The 16,738-nt window shown below is 38.8% G+C and overlaps 2 protein-coding genes across 2 annotated transcripts in view; one reads left to right on the top strand and one right to left on the bottom strand.

Annotated features, from left to right (window-relative positions):
• The window catches only part of LTN1 (listerin E3 ubiquitin protein ligase 1), a 36,056-nt gene extending 32,689 nt beyond the window's left edge, over window positions 1-3,367 (top strand). The window contains exons 31-32 of the transcript XR_009961042.1: window positions 1,873-1,931; window positions 3,299-3,367. The gene's annotated coding sequence lies outside the window, so the exon portion shown is untranslated. The remainder of the gene's footprint in view (window positions 1-1,872; window positions 1,932-3,298) is intronic.
• Window positions 1,533-7,293, bottom strand: N6AMT1 (N-6 adenine-specific DNA methyltransferase 1). Its single transcript, XM_062598141.1, has 6 exons — window positions 7,104-7,293; window positions 5,927-6,013; window positions 4,447-4,537; window positions 3,714-3,797; window positions 2,846-2,987; window positions 1,533-1,744 (listed from the first exon to the last, which is right to left on the bottom strand). Exons 1-6 carry the CDS (start codon window positions 7,244-7,246, stop codon window positions 1,638-1,640), a joined length of 654 nt encoding a protein of 217 aa, XP_062454125.1. The 5' UTR covers window positions 7,247-7,293; the 3' UTR covers window positions 1,533-1,637.
• Between the last annotated feature and the right edge of the window lie 9,445 nt (window positions 7,294-16,738).

Raw genomic sequence — 16,738 nt, 5'->3', positions numbered from 1 at the left:
AAAGCTGTTACCAGTGTAAAACTTACAGAGCAGTTCATTCACACAGCACAATCCTGCATGAAGTAAATTGCTGAGCAATTTTCTCCTCTCCATAAGAACAGTCATCTAAAGGAAAAGTGAACAATAAAGATAGTATGACTTAACAAAGGGTCTGCAATCAAACCAGTAAGGTTCTAGACTTAAGAGTTTTTCAACCTGAAATATGACTTCTCGGTACTGACCAGTTGCAAAGCAAATTTCTGTTCTTACAACTTGTGTTTCCATGGTCTTTGCCAGTGAAGAACATAAGTTATTTCACAGATGACCACTTTCCATTTTCACCTTTGATGTTCCTTAGACAAGCCATTCAGAAGGAGCAGAGTCTCTAGTTCTAGCTTTACCCTCATAAAAAACCATGGTTTTTCAGACTTAATAGATCCAAGCAGTAGACTTCCTCTATATACCACTGAAGTCAATATGCACCATGCTCGAGTCTTCTATCTAGACCCTCATCCTGTACATACATACAAATATCAATACAGTTATAAATAAGATATTTCATAACTTAAAATATAAATCAAATACAAACAGGGAAGTTACTGAAAGGGAAGTATTAGCTGTTCTTAATTGCTCTTAAATGAGGCTGCAATGTTGCTCTTGAGTAGTCTTCCAGCCTGTGGAATGATGACCTTAAGATGTAAAAACAATTGCCAATACAGACCACCTGATATCTATCTACTACTTCTCATGTTTTCCTCAGGATAGTATACAGAACACCTTATGTGAGACAAAGAAATATGAGAAGCTACTTCTGACTTTTGCAGCAAAACATCTGGAATCTTCAGGGTTTGTAGTCACCTGTCTCTGTTAACAGCGCTTATCCTGTTAAATATCTTACATACACAGAACTTTTTTCCCAATCACCTAGATAAGTTTTTGGCAGGTTAGTTCTACCCATGGAAGAATTCTTAATGCTTGCAGGCTGGTACGTATAGAGTAGCACTTATTTCTGAAGTCTTGCATGGAATAGTCTTTAAAATTCTCCAAAAAATCTTCTGTGACTTTAGTACCCTGAAACGAGCTGGGTAACAGCTAACAGTTTATCAGAACACCACTTCAGTTTGCTGTTCAAACTTTAAACATTGTTGAGAATGCTTTCAGAGATGGCACTAGTGGTGCTGAATACCTAAACTGGATTGAGACTGATGGTTTGTGCTGCATGCTGTAGAGCAAAGTGCTTTCTGAGATGACTAGGACTACTCTTTGCTCTGCATGTCTAATACTATTGGGGTAACTTTGTATTAAAACAGTGGGCACTATAAAGGGTGGCAGGAGCTGCAGGAGGAAAGCTTCATATGCATCTGGTGATCAGGAAGTAGCATCTATTCCAGAAAATGAGTTTGAGGGAAACGTTTATTCTGTTTTTCTACTTTATATCCAATTTTTCAGTAACTCATCTTTTTAACAATATCTCATACATTTTATTCTCCTGAATATCTTCTCAGAGAAAAGAAATCTGCACCTGTGTAGCTTGTACTACAGTAGCCAGGAAGTGAGGGTACTCTTTATTGTGAAAATCCTGGCTTAAAAAATTGTTTTGAGAACAGCTTTCTGCATATCCAGTATGTTTAGATAATCCAAAAGACTAAGAACCATTATCAAGACCTCCTGAATTTGAGAATAGTAAGCCTCTCTCTTCCTGCTTGCCTGGAAAGTACTCTTGTTCCTTCTAAGCCATGTTTCTTCATTATTTCCAGAATTTCATCTGAAATTAAAAGGGCAGTGTTACAACCAAGTTTGCATTTGAATCACCTATAAAAGGCAATGCTAAAATATTTGCCAAACATTAGCTACAAGGCAAAGATTCTAAGTTCCATCATCTTTCCTTTTCAGAATGCTTTTGTACAAAGTAGTCTTCTATCAAGAACACACAAACTTTACTTTCTACTAAGGTACTGTGTTTTGGTATTTGTGCATTGGTGGCATTTCAACATAGTATTTAGCAGCAAATAGTTCAATTATGAAGCTAATCTGTAGAAGAAATTGAAATTCATCACATCCTCTCTCAAAAGCTGCCTAGTCAACTGTGAATGAGTAATCTGGAAGTTACTTCACAATGTGTATCTATTAAATATTAGGTCAGGAGTGAGTCTGTAGCTCACTGAATCTTTTCTCTACACAGGTCAGGAAGGAAACAGATTTCATTTCAAAATAAAGGCTATTTGCCTTTGCGTATACATCTTTTCCCTCATCCCCAACACTCCTTTTTAGTGAGAAAGGATTGCCCTGGCTTAGCTACCTCACTCAGGAAAAGATACATTGCCAGATTTCACACTTGGAATTAAAGTCTTGCAGAGCTGTTGGGCTTAGAACCTACCTATTACTGTTTCCTCCAAACAAGATAAGAGAGTTCTTAATGCCAATGGATTCTACACTGAGTACACAGCCCTTACATTCAGAAAAAGGATTTCAAGAGGCATCAGGTTATGCAAAAGTCCTGCTGTAGATTAGTCACTCTACATAACTTTAAAGAAGAAAAGCATGAGGCTCTGTGAAGGTCGGCATAGTTTATATGAAGCATTCTCATAAAAACTACCTGTAGCATTCCTGAAGAATTACACTGAACAGCTTCTACGTCAATTTTAATATATGCTGTCTTCAGTAATTGCTATTACCATATATTAAAGTGATGTTACATACCACTTTGTTCACCCATCAAAAGTCTGATAACCTATATACTACATTGAATTTTCCTGCTTGAGCAGCGTGCTTGGACTAGATGATCTCCAGAGGTCCTTTCTAAATTCCACCATCCTGTGATTCTAAATTTAGTTGGCACATTTAAGAATTGTGGAAAAACAATCACCTGAATTATTTTCTTTAATTGTAACCAAGTAGAATAATCCTCCTGTTGAAAGTAGGTCTGCTACTAATGGAAAAACCCTGTCCATTACTTCTCTGCCATTTTTGCCACCAGCCCAGGATGCCTCTATTCCATGACTTTTCACCTGGGAAGAGTTAAAGCAAAGATTGTCTTACTTAGTACAGAATGATAAATATGTCAATGGTAATTAGAAGAAAAACATCACCATAATCTTTATCCTTAGGCATCTATCATTAGAAATATGACAATTTTGATTCAGAAGATTAGTTTATGCAGCAAAATTACTGCCAAACTTCCTTCTGCAAGATGAAGATGCTACATGTACTCTCAAAGAGCTGCAGTGTCATATGTATTATATACATTTTCTTGTAATGTTTTGTGAACTCTTGTTTGCTAAATGGAAGGTGGCCAGTAAACTCTCTGTGTATTTTGTAGGTCAAGTTCTGAAAGAGTCAGAAATCTGTGGAAGCAGACGATACTTATTTTGCTGAAAAACTGTATTTTCCATTGAAAGTCTTCTATAGGAGTAGCTTACCAAGTCTTATTAATAAGAGTTTTATGCTGTTTATACTGGATGGAGAAATTATGTTTTGAGAAGTAGCAGCTAGTGATCCTTGTTCCAATTTAGTGTTTATAAGCTACTGTAATAAATTGTTTTTACTGAAAACAGTTCTATTACAACTACTGGATCCACAACACCCTCTACTACCTTTCAAAAACACTGCAAATTAAGGAGAAGTTACTGAACAACTGCAAGCTCAGTTTTCATATCAGAACTTATTTTATTTGCTGTATCCTCCAACAGCAGAAACCCCATTTTACTTCCCATTTCAAGTCTATTTTTCCATACCTCTTCAGAAGGTGTTACCACGTATGGTGGATTAAACAGCAGGAGATCAACCTTCCCATTTAATCTTGGTGACAATCCTTTGACCTGCATACAGATGAAATTGATGATTCCTTGGCTATTTTCTTTGATACATACAGAAGACAAACATTTTGTAACAATACGGTTCTATAGTGCTAGATATTTGCTTATCAATTTAAGCAGCACAAAGACCAACTTAAAACCACAAAACTAAACCCACAAAGAGCAAAGTTTGTGGCATTAAGTTGCCAACTGTTAAAAATTAAATAAATATGAATGAAAAATTGACCTGTAGAAGATAACTAGTAATTAATTAATAAAAATTTTAAATAAATTGTTAATGGTTACAGATTGTCTTGTATGAGAACTACTACTAAGTTGGATAAATTCACCAGTCTTCTGTAATACTGTTTTAGAAAGCAAGCTATTTATCATGTGTTCAGTAGCACTGGATTAAGACTGAATTTGAATCTTTGACATTTACTGAAGGAATTGTTCTTCTTCTAGACTTTATGATTACTTTCAATTTTGATATATGAATGCTTATGGATTAAAGCATACCTCTGAAAGAACAATATGTTTTATAATACTGGCATAATATACAAAACATCCTGGGCCTCATTAACATATTCCTGTAAATATCTGAGATGATTATAGGCAAATCTCTAGTAAGTACTAGAAAAATTAAGAAATATTACAAAAACACGTATCTTACCAAGTCAGTAATTACTGGCTGAAGATGAACATTGTTAAGCAGAGCTGTCTCCAGTGTACAGTAAGCTGCCATAGGGTTGATATCTGTACATCTTAAAGCAAAATGTTATTGACTGCTTTATCTGGAAGTTTAATACTGGAAACTGTATGCTAACTAATGAGTACTCTCAATGCAAATAACATTTTCCAATATCCTTTACTTTGCAAGTACACAACAAAAAACATCCTGTAAAACAAAACAAAACAAAAAAACACAGATAATCAGCTAAACCACTTAACACTACCTTTAAAGTACCTAATGAAAGTTATTTCTTCCTCTCCTATTCCCAATATAATAAATCTACGAAGAAAAAGCTTACAGGAACTCCCATTCCATCTATAGTACATATTTTAGAAAGTAAAGTATGAATAAAGGGAAATGCTAATTTACTAGACAAGGAATCAAGTTTATTTTTAAATGAACAGTTTTCAATTCAAATAATTCAAACACAATAGAAATTAAAATTTAAAATCCATTTGTGAGGGTAAGGAAGACAGCAGTCATTAACCCTGAGAAAATTATTATAATCTATGTATATACTTTCCAAAACAATAGTTCCAAATTCTACTACTCAAAACCTAGTGAGAATATTTTGTGAAATCTGAAAGAAGGAATGAAGTTTAAATTGCTCTCTGATGATGACATCAAGTTATCTGACAACCTAGTCTACCTTCTAAAATAATACTTGTAAATTTAGAATACCTGCTAGTAAGTTTTATTAAATAATCATCATCCGAACTCTGAAAAAGGTGGTTTTGTCTGCACACTCATGTCACCAGCTTCATATAAACATTATGAAAAATGAACATTAAGGCTGATACAGTTAAGTTGTACATACATGCAGAGCTGTATTTGTATCTGTAGATGAACAGAAGTATCTATTAATCACATGTTCTTCTACATATCTAAGGTTGTATCAAAATTTTGTTTTTTCCTAAATGAGGCCAAAACAGACTTTTTCTGCTTTCAAACAAAACAGACCACGCACTAGAAACTCAAACATGACTGTCTGAAAGTTGAAGTATGTGAAAATGTGACACATTTGTAAAATTTCCTTCTCAATACTATCTCTGCATAACAGTCTCTAATAACATTAAACGTACTTCCTGCCAACATCAAAGCAACCAATTAACGTCAAGCCATCAGAACTCTGTAAGACTAGTCACTGACTAAAATTCAGGATTCAAACCAGCAAACAAGTCTATACTGGCCAATTTATCTAACAAGCAGGAAAACTGAATTCTAGTTACACCACTACTTAATCATTGCAGAACCTTAAGTAAGTAGTTTAGACTCTCTTTGCTTTGATTTCAACATCCTGGAAAATCAGGCTAATACTTCTCTGTGAAAAAGGTAGTTTTAAAAACATGAAAGTGAAAAATAGATGGTCAGTGATAAATACTCTTTACTATTGAATGCAACAACTTGTTATTATACTTACATGTAGAGTGCATTGGATCCAATAATGGAAGCCAGAAACGCTGAAACCACACCAGATCCGGATCCTATTTCAAGGCAGATCTCAACTCTAAAAAGAGAAAGCTCTGGACACATTATTTTGTAACATTAAGAGCATCTCCACCAAACAGACACAGGACTAATCAAGGCAGCACTACATAACTTGTTGCTGAGGCGCCCTTCACCCAAACATGCTGAAATACTTACTGATCACACCATCCTCAAAGCCCGCATTGTGTGATCTCGTTCGTGATTGCCTGCTCTTCACTTGAGCCCACAGGATAAAGGCAACTCCAGGCTATCAGAAGCCTGTTCAGGAAACACGTACGTTTACCCTGAACCTAACATCAAACTTCCATTAACTACACAACTTCAACAGTACAGACTACTTTTATTGCAGCAAGGTGGAACTCCAACAGAAGTCTGAAGAGATCAGTGCAAAATCACACACTGGAAGCAGAACTCGGGTGCAGAGTAATTCAGGAGTTTGGTGCAACTCTGGGCAAAGAGTAGCAACAGGTTATTTCAAAATACACACTTACAGGATTAACTCTTTGCCTGATTCCTATAGTATTTATTACAGTTATGCATTTTAATAGCAAGGATGAAAACCATAGAACCCAATTATCACACATTTGGGCTCGAATTACACATTTCTACCAGATCTTTAAAACATACTTCCAGCGGGAAAATACAGGTAATGTTTCCCAAGAGTGGGCAGCTACCTGAGGAGCTACATTATCTCTGTAGCTTCTTCCAGGCTCAGACGCAGAGAGCAAACATTCCTACCACACTCAGATGCTCGCAGCGGCCACTAAAGTAATAACCAGCTCTCCTCGCAGCAGAGAGCTGCGCAACAGATCCACCGATTACTACCTTCCAACCCTCCCCCTCGCCCGCAGCAAACCTCTGCTGCGCGGAGAACCCGCCGCGGTGCCTACCACAGCCTCCCCCCCGCATGTAAAAGGCCCCGCGCCGCACGAACGGGGCGGCCCGCCCGCCCTCACCCCCAGCGGGAGGAGCCGTTAGGCCCAACCGCCACCCGGCCCTGCGACGCCCGCAGCGGCACGTGCTCACACCGCCCCGAAGCCCCGCCCCTCCCCCTCCTCCCTATTGGCTGCCTCCCGCCAGAGGCTCCTCCCCCCTCCTCCCGCGCGTACCGAGCCTCTTTGAGCAGGGCGGCGTCCTGCTCCAGAGCATCCATCAGCAGGAAGGTGTCCTCAGCCGGCTCGTACACCTCCCGGAACGGCCCGTGCGGCCCCACGTGCTCGTACCGCGGCGTGGGCAGCGTGGGCGCCGCCATGGCTCCCGCGCGGCGCGCGCGTGCGCGGATCCCTCCCGCACACCGGCCCCTCCTCTTTCACGCAGGGAGCGGGGAAGGGGGCGGGGCCAAGGGGGGGCGGGGACTCGCGTACCGCGCCTGCGCGCAGGCGGTAGCGCTGCGGGAGGGAACGCTCGCGGTGCGGCCCGAGCGCCGGGAGGGGGCGGTGCTGGCTGCCTGTCGGGTGCGCGCGCCCGGCCTCGTGCGTTTGCGCGCTCGCGGGCCCGTGGAGCCGCGGCGGGGGCGGGAACGAGAGCGCGCGAGTGCGCGCGCGCCCCCGCGGCCGCCAGTGGAAGGCGGCTGCATGCGGCACGCCCCGCTCCTCAGCTAAGGCGGGTCCAACGGCCGTTAGTCGCCGTTAACGGCTGCCGCGGCGCCTGATGCTGTCTGTGAACCTCACTGCGCAGAGAGCAGGCGGCGTAGCTGGTGGAGCCCACCCTGAGACAAGGCCGGGGGGGCGGGGATGGTTTTGTGGGTTTTGCGTGGCCCCCAGATAGCTACTTTCACTAAATACTTGCATGAAATTCCGGTTTGGTCGTACTGATTTAATTAGTCCCAACTAAAAGTCTTGGCTAGTCAGGAAAAGACAAACCAAATGCATAGCTATCCCAACTATAGCTGATCTAGTCATCCCTAAAAATCCACATGAAAGGAGTATTAACTTAGCTTGTTACTATTTTTTTCCATCAGCTTCCAAAATTACTCCGTGTTCCTCACTGAGAAGTACTTTTTTTCATTAAAAGTTAGCAGGAAGTCAAACTTAAAAAGGGCTGATGAAGTTTCTAGGCAGAAATTCTACAGGAAAGATTTACAGCGACACTTTTTTTCGTAAGCTGTAAATGATTTTTTCAGTTATGAAAGAAAATGTTCTATAATCCTTCACCAGTGCTAGTTGACAAAAACCTTAGATCTAACACCAGGGAACTCCAATATTTGAAAGAAAATAAAGACTTCTCAAAACTGAGAACAGAAGGGAAATTTGAAGACGAGGAACAGGAGGTTAGTATTTTGCGCTATGTTGCAAAGCACAAATGAACAAACAAATTCGGATCCAAAGGACAAAGAGAAAGAGGAAGACAAGTTCTTATTCCCAGGACGTGTGTGTTTAGTTATTAATGCACTGGACACCCAAGCCTAGTGCAATAAATAGGTAGAGTGAAGAAAGAAAAAAGTGAAGCTAATGAATAGCCCAGAATCTCAAAACACTATTTTAATAATCGTTTCAAAGCACATCAGCTTTTGCGAAAAAGTGCATGATTAATCCTTTAGATTAGTATTTGTTGGCTTAAGGCATTGACTTAAAGACATTAAAGTGTATCTTATATGTCAGCTTCCATTTTTTGGCTCTGGAACTGTGGGAATATAATCAATCTCATTTTTTAAAAGGCAACTCTGTTTACTTCTGTGTGGACCCTGGGCTCTGAAATTTAAGAACTCAGTGTTGATTTCCTGTAAGTATTTCTAATAGATAAACAATATCCACTGTAAAACAGAGGGTGTCATCCATTCCTACAGAATAATTTGTGATTTTTAAGCAACTTGTAGTTCATAAATTCAGCTCATTTAGAAGCTAGGTCTGTTTTACTGATTGCTGTATCCATCATAGGTCAGCTTTATATAGTAATGTAGGCACTTAGCTCTGAAAATTCAAAGAACATCTAGTCCACATGCCCACGTGAGAAAAACAGGGTGTCATCAAAATACTCAGTCCTTAAAGTAACCAGAAATTTGTTAGGAGAAATTACCAGCTAATTGTAGAGAAAGGACTATTCTGCCCACAGTACAGGCAAAAACCAATCAAACAAAACAAATCTGAATAATCTATGGGAGTTTTACACAAAGGAAAATTCCATGCTTAATCCAGATGGGGAGATTGGTTTTATCTAATACAAATGTATTACATAAGCTCACCAACCAGACATCTGGAGAATTTAGCTAAGGTTTTAGTATTAGCACACCCTGCCTTACATCTGCTTTAAGTTGTGGCCCACCTTTAGTACTTCCAAGTAAAATCAACACTCTTAATCTTTTGTGTAAAAGCAAATGCTTTTTCAAGTAGCCAACTGATGTTCAGAATCACAGTTAATATATCAGAAATACATGCAAACTAATATGATCAACAAACAGCAAATGAATCTCCCTTAAAGCCACTGCTTGGGGGGGATGTCAAGGCAATCAGTTATCCAAAGATTAATAATCAGAGATCCAAAATTAGATTTTAACTCAAGAATCATTTTTGTCCTATTATAGAAGCCTGGAAATAAAATCATCAGGTCAGGCTTCAGCAGTTTCGATTCCTTGCTCCAGTATCTAGCATAGAGCAGTTCTAGTGTCTCAGAGTTTCAGAAGAATTCAATTTTCAGGCTAAATTTATTCATGACCAATTTGGGTGGACCTGATCTTATACTAGTATTACCTTTTGATTTAAAATGTTCTCTTAATTTATTCCTCTGAATGTATTTATAAAATATTGTCATAACTCAACCTTCATTTACTGACAGAATAAACTCCTGTCACCTCCTAATTTATCTCCAAATCATGCTTTTTTGTGAACTGGTTCTGATATGAGTAATTCTTTCTTTGAAGTTAGGCATCCTTTCTTTCATCATTAGGCACTTCACCGAAAATACTATGCCTGATATAAAGTACACATCTATGTTATAATGAAGGTACTAACAAATGTTAACATTATCTACCCTTCATAAATTCTCTTGATGGCCAATGGAGAAAGGTAGGCTGTCTTTGGGGACAAAAGAGAGCTTGAGCAGAACTGGAGAGAGACAGTATCAGTTTTTTAATGCAAAGGAAAATGTAATAGATATTCCTTTATTTCATCTGTCTTTCCAATGATTTCTTCTGTGCCAGAGGAACAAATATTTGTAAAACATACTAAGTTTGTATAAAATTCCAATTACTTCGGCAACATGAAGTCATGTAAGAGACAGAATTTTGCACTCTATCCATATGAGGACAATTAATTCTTCGGATATATTTTTTAAATCTTTACAGGTGGTCAGGCTTTGGAGTGCAGTAGAAAAAAATGACTTCACCATCTTCAGCTGTACTAGTTGTTATTTTTGGCTATTTTACACCTTATGAAATCTGGTTAATTATTATTATTTTAATAGTTACAAGTCCTTCTTGGTGAATTTTATAAAACATTTATTTTTATTGCTTATATAACTACTTAAAATGTTTTTCTTGGTAGACAGCTTCACTGTTTTTGCCAAAACAGATTCTATTTCAATCTTTAGAAATTGTTGGAAAGGTAATATTCCCATCTGAATGGTGCCTTGGCCATGTTATTAAAATAGGCTTTATAGAAATGAAAAGTTGATCTTGACAGGAATCATAAGCATTTGTTTACACTAAGTAAGCTGCATGGCCCTATCCAGTTTGGAAATCAGTACCATTCATCTCAGAGATGCTTAACCCATAACTTCCTAGTTGCCTGTCAGCCTGCTGAGGTCTCCATCATAAACTTCTCAAACTCCATATGTATTTGGCACTCCACTTCCCAGAGGAGATCTAAGCCTGGAATGGAAAAGTGAGCATGTGAGGAGGTGGAGCCCACAGGATCCCTGCAAGGGCAGAACCACCAAGGTATACGAGATCTCAAAGAAATCTCCTTACCAATGGAGCCTGGCAGGCAACCACATCACTACAATCTCTTTCATTAAACTGAGCAAATGCCTTCATAAAAGTAGTTTTCTTGCCCTCAATATTTCTGCTGAAAGGCTATTATAAAGCCTCAGTGCTCTAGTAATTAGAAACCTCCTGTTTCCCAGCCTAGATGTGTTGGGAGGTTTTATACCCTCTTACTCTTCTGACAGCACTGTAATTCAGCTTAAACAGATTACTTGATAAAAGAATAGTGTTTACTTCATGCATTTATAGAAAAAGAAAAGCTCTCATCAGCCTTTGCTTTGACTAAATAAGACAACCTCTTCTTAGAGCTACTGTAAATATCATAAATATGTCATTCTCTTCATTCCTCTTGTCACTTCTTTAGACCTTCCATATATGTATCAAGTGTGAGTTCACCCCAAATATGACTTGTGTATAATATTCCAGGTAACATCTTACTGGAGCTTTACAAAATGCACTAGCTTCTTTGTCTCTACTGGGACTTTCCTAGTACATCCTAGGATTGTGTTTGCATTTTCTTCACAGGAGTGATTTCTGTGATCAGCTGTCATACTCTGTTTCTTCTCAATGGTTTCCAAACTACTGATATAAAATGAGAATTTTGTATATATATATATATATATATATATCTTTTTACTAGTTCACTTTGCATTTCTGTTGCTTAAGTTCTAGTCTTTTTGTTCCTTTTGCATGATGTCTTCTGACTTCTTGTTATCATCAGAGATAAATTCTGGCCAAAGGAAGACTTTCCTTTGGTCAAAGAGGATAGGATTAGAGATCTTCTAGGCAAACTTGACATCCACAAATCCATGGGCCCTGATGGGATGCACCCATGAGTACTGAGGGAGCTGGCGGATGTTGTTGTCAGGCCACTCTCCATCATCTTTGAAAGGTCCTGGAGAACAGAAGCGGTACCTGAGGACTGGAAGAAAGCCAGTGTCACTCCAGTCTTCAAGAAGGGCAAGAAGGAGGACCCAGGCAACTACAGGCCAGTCAGCCTCACCTCCATCCCTGGAAAGGGATGAAACAGCTCGTTCTAGATGTCATCTCCAAGCATTTGGAGGGAAAGAAGGTGATCAGGAGTAGCCAGCATGGATTCACCAAGGGGAAATCCTGTTTAACCAATCTGATAACCTTCTATGATGGCACGACTGGCTGGGTAGATGAGGGAAGAGCAGTAGATGTTGACTTCAGCAAGGCTTTTAACACTGTCTCCCATAACATCCTCCTACATAGGCTCAGAAAGTTTAGACGAGTGGACTGTGAGGTACATTGAGAACTGGCTGAAAGGCAGAGCTCAGAGTGTTGTGCTCAGTGGTGTGAAGTCTAGCTGGAGGCCTGTGGCTAGTGGAGCTCCCCAGGGCTCAATACTGGGTCCCATCCTGTTCAACTTATTCATCAGTGACTTGGATGAGGGGACAGAGTGCCTCCTCAGCAAGTTTACCAAGGATACCAAGCTGGGAGGAGTGGCTGATACACCCGAGGGCTGTGCTGCCATTCAGAGAGACCTGGACAGGCTGGAGAGCTGGGCAGAGAGGAACCTCCAGGCCAGGTACAGGTCCTGCACCTAGGGAGAAATATCCCCATGCACCAGTACAGGCTGGGGGCTGACCTGCTGGAGAGCAGCTCTGCAGAGAAGACCTGGGAGTGCTGGTGGATGACAGGTTGACCATGAGCCAGCAATGTGCCCTTTGCCAGGAAGGCCAATGGTCTCCTGGGATGCATTAGGAGGAGTGTTGCCAACAGGTCGAGGGAGGTGATCCTGCCCCTTTACTCAGCCCTGGTGAGGCCTCATCTTGAGTCCTGTGTCCAGTTCTGGGCTCCCCAGTCCAAGAGAGAGCTACTGGAGAGAGTCCAGCGCAGGGCTACGAAGATGATCCGAGGGCGGGAGCATCTGCCCCAAGAGGAACGGCTGCAAGAGCTGGACCTCTTCAGCCTGGGAAAGAGAAGACTGAGAGGGGATCTTACCAATACGTATCTGAAGGGAGGGTGTGAAGGGGAGTGGGCCTATGCGACAGGACAGGAGGCAACAGGCACAAACAGAACCACAGGAAGTTCTGCCTGAATACGAGGAATTTCTTCACTGTGAGAGTGACAGCACTAGAACTGGCTGTCCAGAGAGGTTGTGGAATCTCCTCTGGCGAAATTCAAAACCCGCCTGGATGCAACCCTGTGTAACATGCTGTAGGTGATCCTTCTTGAGCGGGGAGGTTGGACTAGATGATCTCCAGAGGTCCCTTCCAACCTTACCTATTCTGTGATTCTGTGAGTGATGCCAAGGTTGACATCACTGACCTATGTAAAGGTTATTGATAAAAACAAACTCCTAAGACTGAGCTTTTGAGAACACTGTTAGTGAATTATTTTTTTAACTTGATACTGCTTCTTTTCAATATAATCTATTACTATCTCACATTTAGCCAATTCTCTGTTCACTTCGTGTTTCTTGTACCAATTCCATCATCCCCATTTTAGTTTATAGTCTTCCACATAAAATCACATCAAAACCCACATCTGAATGACAGACTAATTAGTTTCACTGTGCTTCATTTTTTTCTGTTCAAATATCAGTAACTAACCGGAGAAAGACACTAGTCTGGCAAGATGTACAGAGATGTGAAGATGTGTGCAGAGGTTTTTGCTCTATGTTTTAATACCTTCATAAAGACTAATTCAAACTGATTTTAGCTATTGTCATTTTACATTGTATTTTCTGACTTGTAAGACATAGGGTTTTTTATTGATTATTTTTTCTATCATTTATTGACATTCTGTCTATTCATAATATATTGCTTGAGATAGCTATTTAACCAGTTAGGTCTGAAGCCTTCTCCCGTGCATGATAATAGTTAAAGACCTACTTTTGTTTATCCTTTTGTTTAATTATGTTCAATTATTTCTTGGTCACTCATCCCAGATTATTTCCCTTGATGTTCCTGAAGTAACATTCTCATTTCTTAGCAGAGTTAAAAGTAGTATGCTCTTTGGCGTCTTTCCCTGACTATTAGGTGAAGAATTTTGCTATTGTTCGTGTTAGGAATATTTAAGATTTACTGTCATTAGAAACATTTCCTTTCCAGTCTTCAGATAATTAATTTTGTTTCAGAAGGTCACATTTCCCAATTACATTTATAATTCTAATAATATTGCTGAGTTCTCTAACCATACCAAGAGACAAACCTTGGAGTTTATTCCTCCTCTGTTCTCCACAGAGATTGTCATGGAAGTAGATGCAGCTTTTACATACTGTTCTTTCCTTTTTTTGCTCTGTTGTATTTGTTAAGTAATAAGCGTCTTTCATTCATTATAAGGTGAATAGATTAATACTTTTTTCATTTCCTTACTTCCCTGGTGACTGATGAAAATACTTGCCCTCTTGTCATGACATTGCTTCAATACAGCATAGCATGGTAATATTTAATCATGGCTATGGTATTTCCAGACCTGCTAAGAAAAGGTCCAGGGATGATATATTAGAGAATAAAAATGATTGATGCTTCTTTATAGCCCTTCCTCCATAGATCCCAGAGTGCATGCTGAACTTTACAAACCAATTACAAACTATTATATTCAAAGAATCACATCACTCATCATTGAAGCTACCTTGGGGAGAAGGCAAAGAACTTTTTAATAGTGTACAGAAGTATTTCAACACTTCAGGAGAGAAAATGAATAATACCATAATCATCTGAACAGAAAGAGAATGTTAGGTAAGTAGTCATATACAATTGCTTGAACTGGATATAGTCCAGAAACCTAGGAAAAACCTACTGCTAATGCAAAAAATTGACCTGGGATTTTTAAGTCACAAATGACCTAGTCCTTGGATTTCTATTACCTCTTAAATGACAACACTTCAAGCAGCAGAGTCACAGTGGAGTTTTACCTTACAACTGAATTGTGAACATTGCTTCCTTCAGTGTTTAGGAATAACGTCTGATTTCCAAAGAAATTACAATGTGCCTGCAGGCAAATTGTCTCTTTAAACTATTTGCAGGGGTATCTCTCCTTTTCCTTATCATTTTCAACTGCTAATTTTGAAATGTATATGTGACTGAAAAAATGTTTTATGGCATTGGTTTCTTAACAAGCAAACTGGCAACACAAAACATTCCCTTTCTGCCTGCCCGCCTACTGAATAGTGAAGCACTCTCTTATGATTGCTAGTTTTGAGACTGCTTTCTTATTTTGTCTAAAAGTCGAATGACTTTGAAGGGAGAGATCATAGAGAAAAAGATAAAACAGGAAAATAATGTACAGTCACATGGCAAAATGCTTATATTCCTTCCTGACATTTATAAAAGAAGTCCTTTCTAAAAAAGAATAACAAGGATTACATTTAAGAGGGTTTAAGTGTAAAAACTTCGTCAGCAGTAGTCATGATAGTTAAAAAAGTAGTTGTATTCTTTGTACATTTTAATGATAACAATCACCTATAGGAAAATGTGAGAGATTCATATGGAATCTCTTAGAAAAAGCAAAACTGTAAAGCAGTCAGACTTATTAGGATCATGGCAAGGATTTTACCAGAAAAAAAGAAGCTATTTTGAATGTACACACACATAATATAGAGACTTATATTCTTTTTAATTATACTATTAATGAATTTTATACATCCGTAGGGAGCAATGTGACACGTGGGGAAAAATGTACTGGCTAGAAGGGCATTTCTTCCAAGGCTTTACATGATAGAGAAAATCTTTAGACTACATATTCAGCAAACATTCTGAAAAGGATTTAAAAACTCTCCTATTTCAGAACTCAGAGTGAACAGATATATTTATCACATGAGTAATGGATGATTTCTGTAGGTGCCAGTCTCCCAGAACTGGAGTGAAAGAAAGTTTACTGGACAGCTAAGCAGAAGCAACTGAATAAATTTGGAAGTCATACCAAGGGAGACAGTATTTCACCTGCAATTCTTTAGGAAAACTCTGGTTACTAAATCTCTTTTTTTTCCTCATTTGAAAAACATATTAAAGTTTATGAGTTAGCCAGAGAGAAAATCTTCCTTTTTCACTCTGAGAAGGTTTAACAGAAAGAAATAAAAGAATATATGCTCAATTTCCACTATGAAAGCAGAACGACAGTTGCCCAAATTATCTGAAACAGTTCTGACTATATAGAGAAGTGGCAACACTACAGAGAGTCAGTTATTTAAATTAGTCAGTGTTAGAGAAAACTGTGATGAACTCTATCTTAACTTATCACAGTATCTGAGTAGGAATAAACACAGCAGATTAAATCTTTATTCTAAATTACTAGAACTTCATTGACCTCAGCAGATTTGTAGCTGCTCTAGTGTTAACAAAGAGAAAAATTACAAAAAAGTTATAACTGTCCATTCACACTTCAGAGTTCTAAATCAGTTGTCAATCTTTAGAATATAAATCTGAATGTCATTATGAGCAGATCAATGAAAATCTGTTCAACAAACTCAAGAGGTCAGCCTGTATAAAGGATGGGAAGAAAAAAAACCCATAAATATTATAATCCCATTTTATTTATATATATATATATATATATTTATTTATTTATAAGGATATAAAATATATATAAATATTGATTGTATATGTGTATAAATGGTATTTTATATATATGATCTATGTTATATGGTGTATATAGAGAGAGCGCATTACTTCTGTTATTGACTATTTTCATAGAGAAGCCCATAAATGAGTGATGGAAATCTATGAGAGCCGGAGAGAGACTCTGGCTTTCTGGAGAGTAAATTAGAATACTAGAGAAGGGAAGAGTAAGAATAAAATATGATAGAAGCTTATTGAAACTTTAAGTGAGCCGAAGTGAACTCTCAGGAACCCATTA

This window comes from Rhea pennata, chromosome 1, assembly GCF_028389875.1.
Source record: "Rhea pennata isolate bPtePen1 chromosome 1, bPtePen1.pri, whole genome shotgun sequence".
Lineage (NCBI taxonomy): Eukaryota > Metazoa > Chordata > Aves > Rheiformes > Rheidae > Rhea > Rhea pennata.
This window is presented reverse-complemented; position numbering and strand designations above follow the sequence as displayed.

What these genes read in the sequence shown, in the direction of transcription:
- N6AMT1 (XM_062598141.1), bottom strand. Translation starts at nt 7,246, where the DNA reads ATGGCGGCGCCCACGCTGCCCACGCCGCGGTACGAGCACGTGGGGCCG. An exon ending in GCCCTGCTCAAAGAGGCTCG is followed by an intron (nt 6,014 to 7,103) that starts GTACGCGCGGGA and finishes TTCTCTTTTTAG; the next exon opens with AGTTGAGATCTGCCTTGAAA. An exon ending in AGCCAGTAATTACTGACTTG is followed by an intron (nt 3,798 to 4,446) that starts GTAAGATACGTG and finishes ATCTGTATGCAG; the next exon opens with GTCAAAGGATTGTCACCAAG.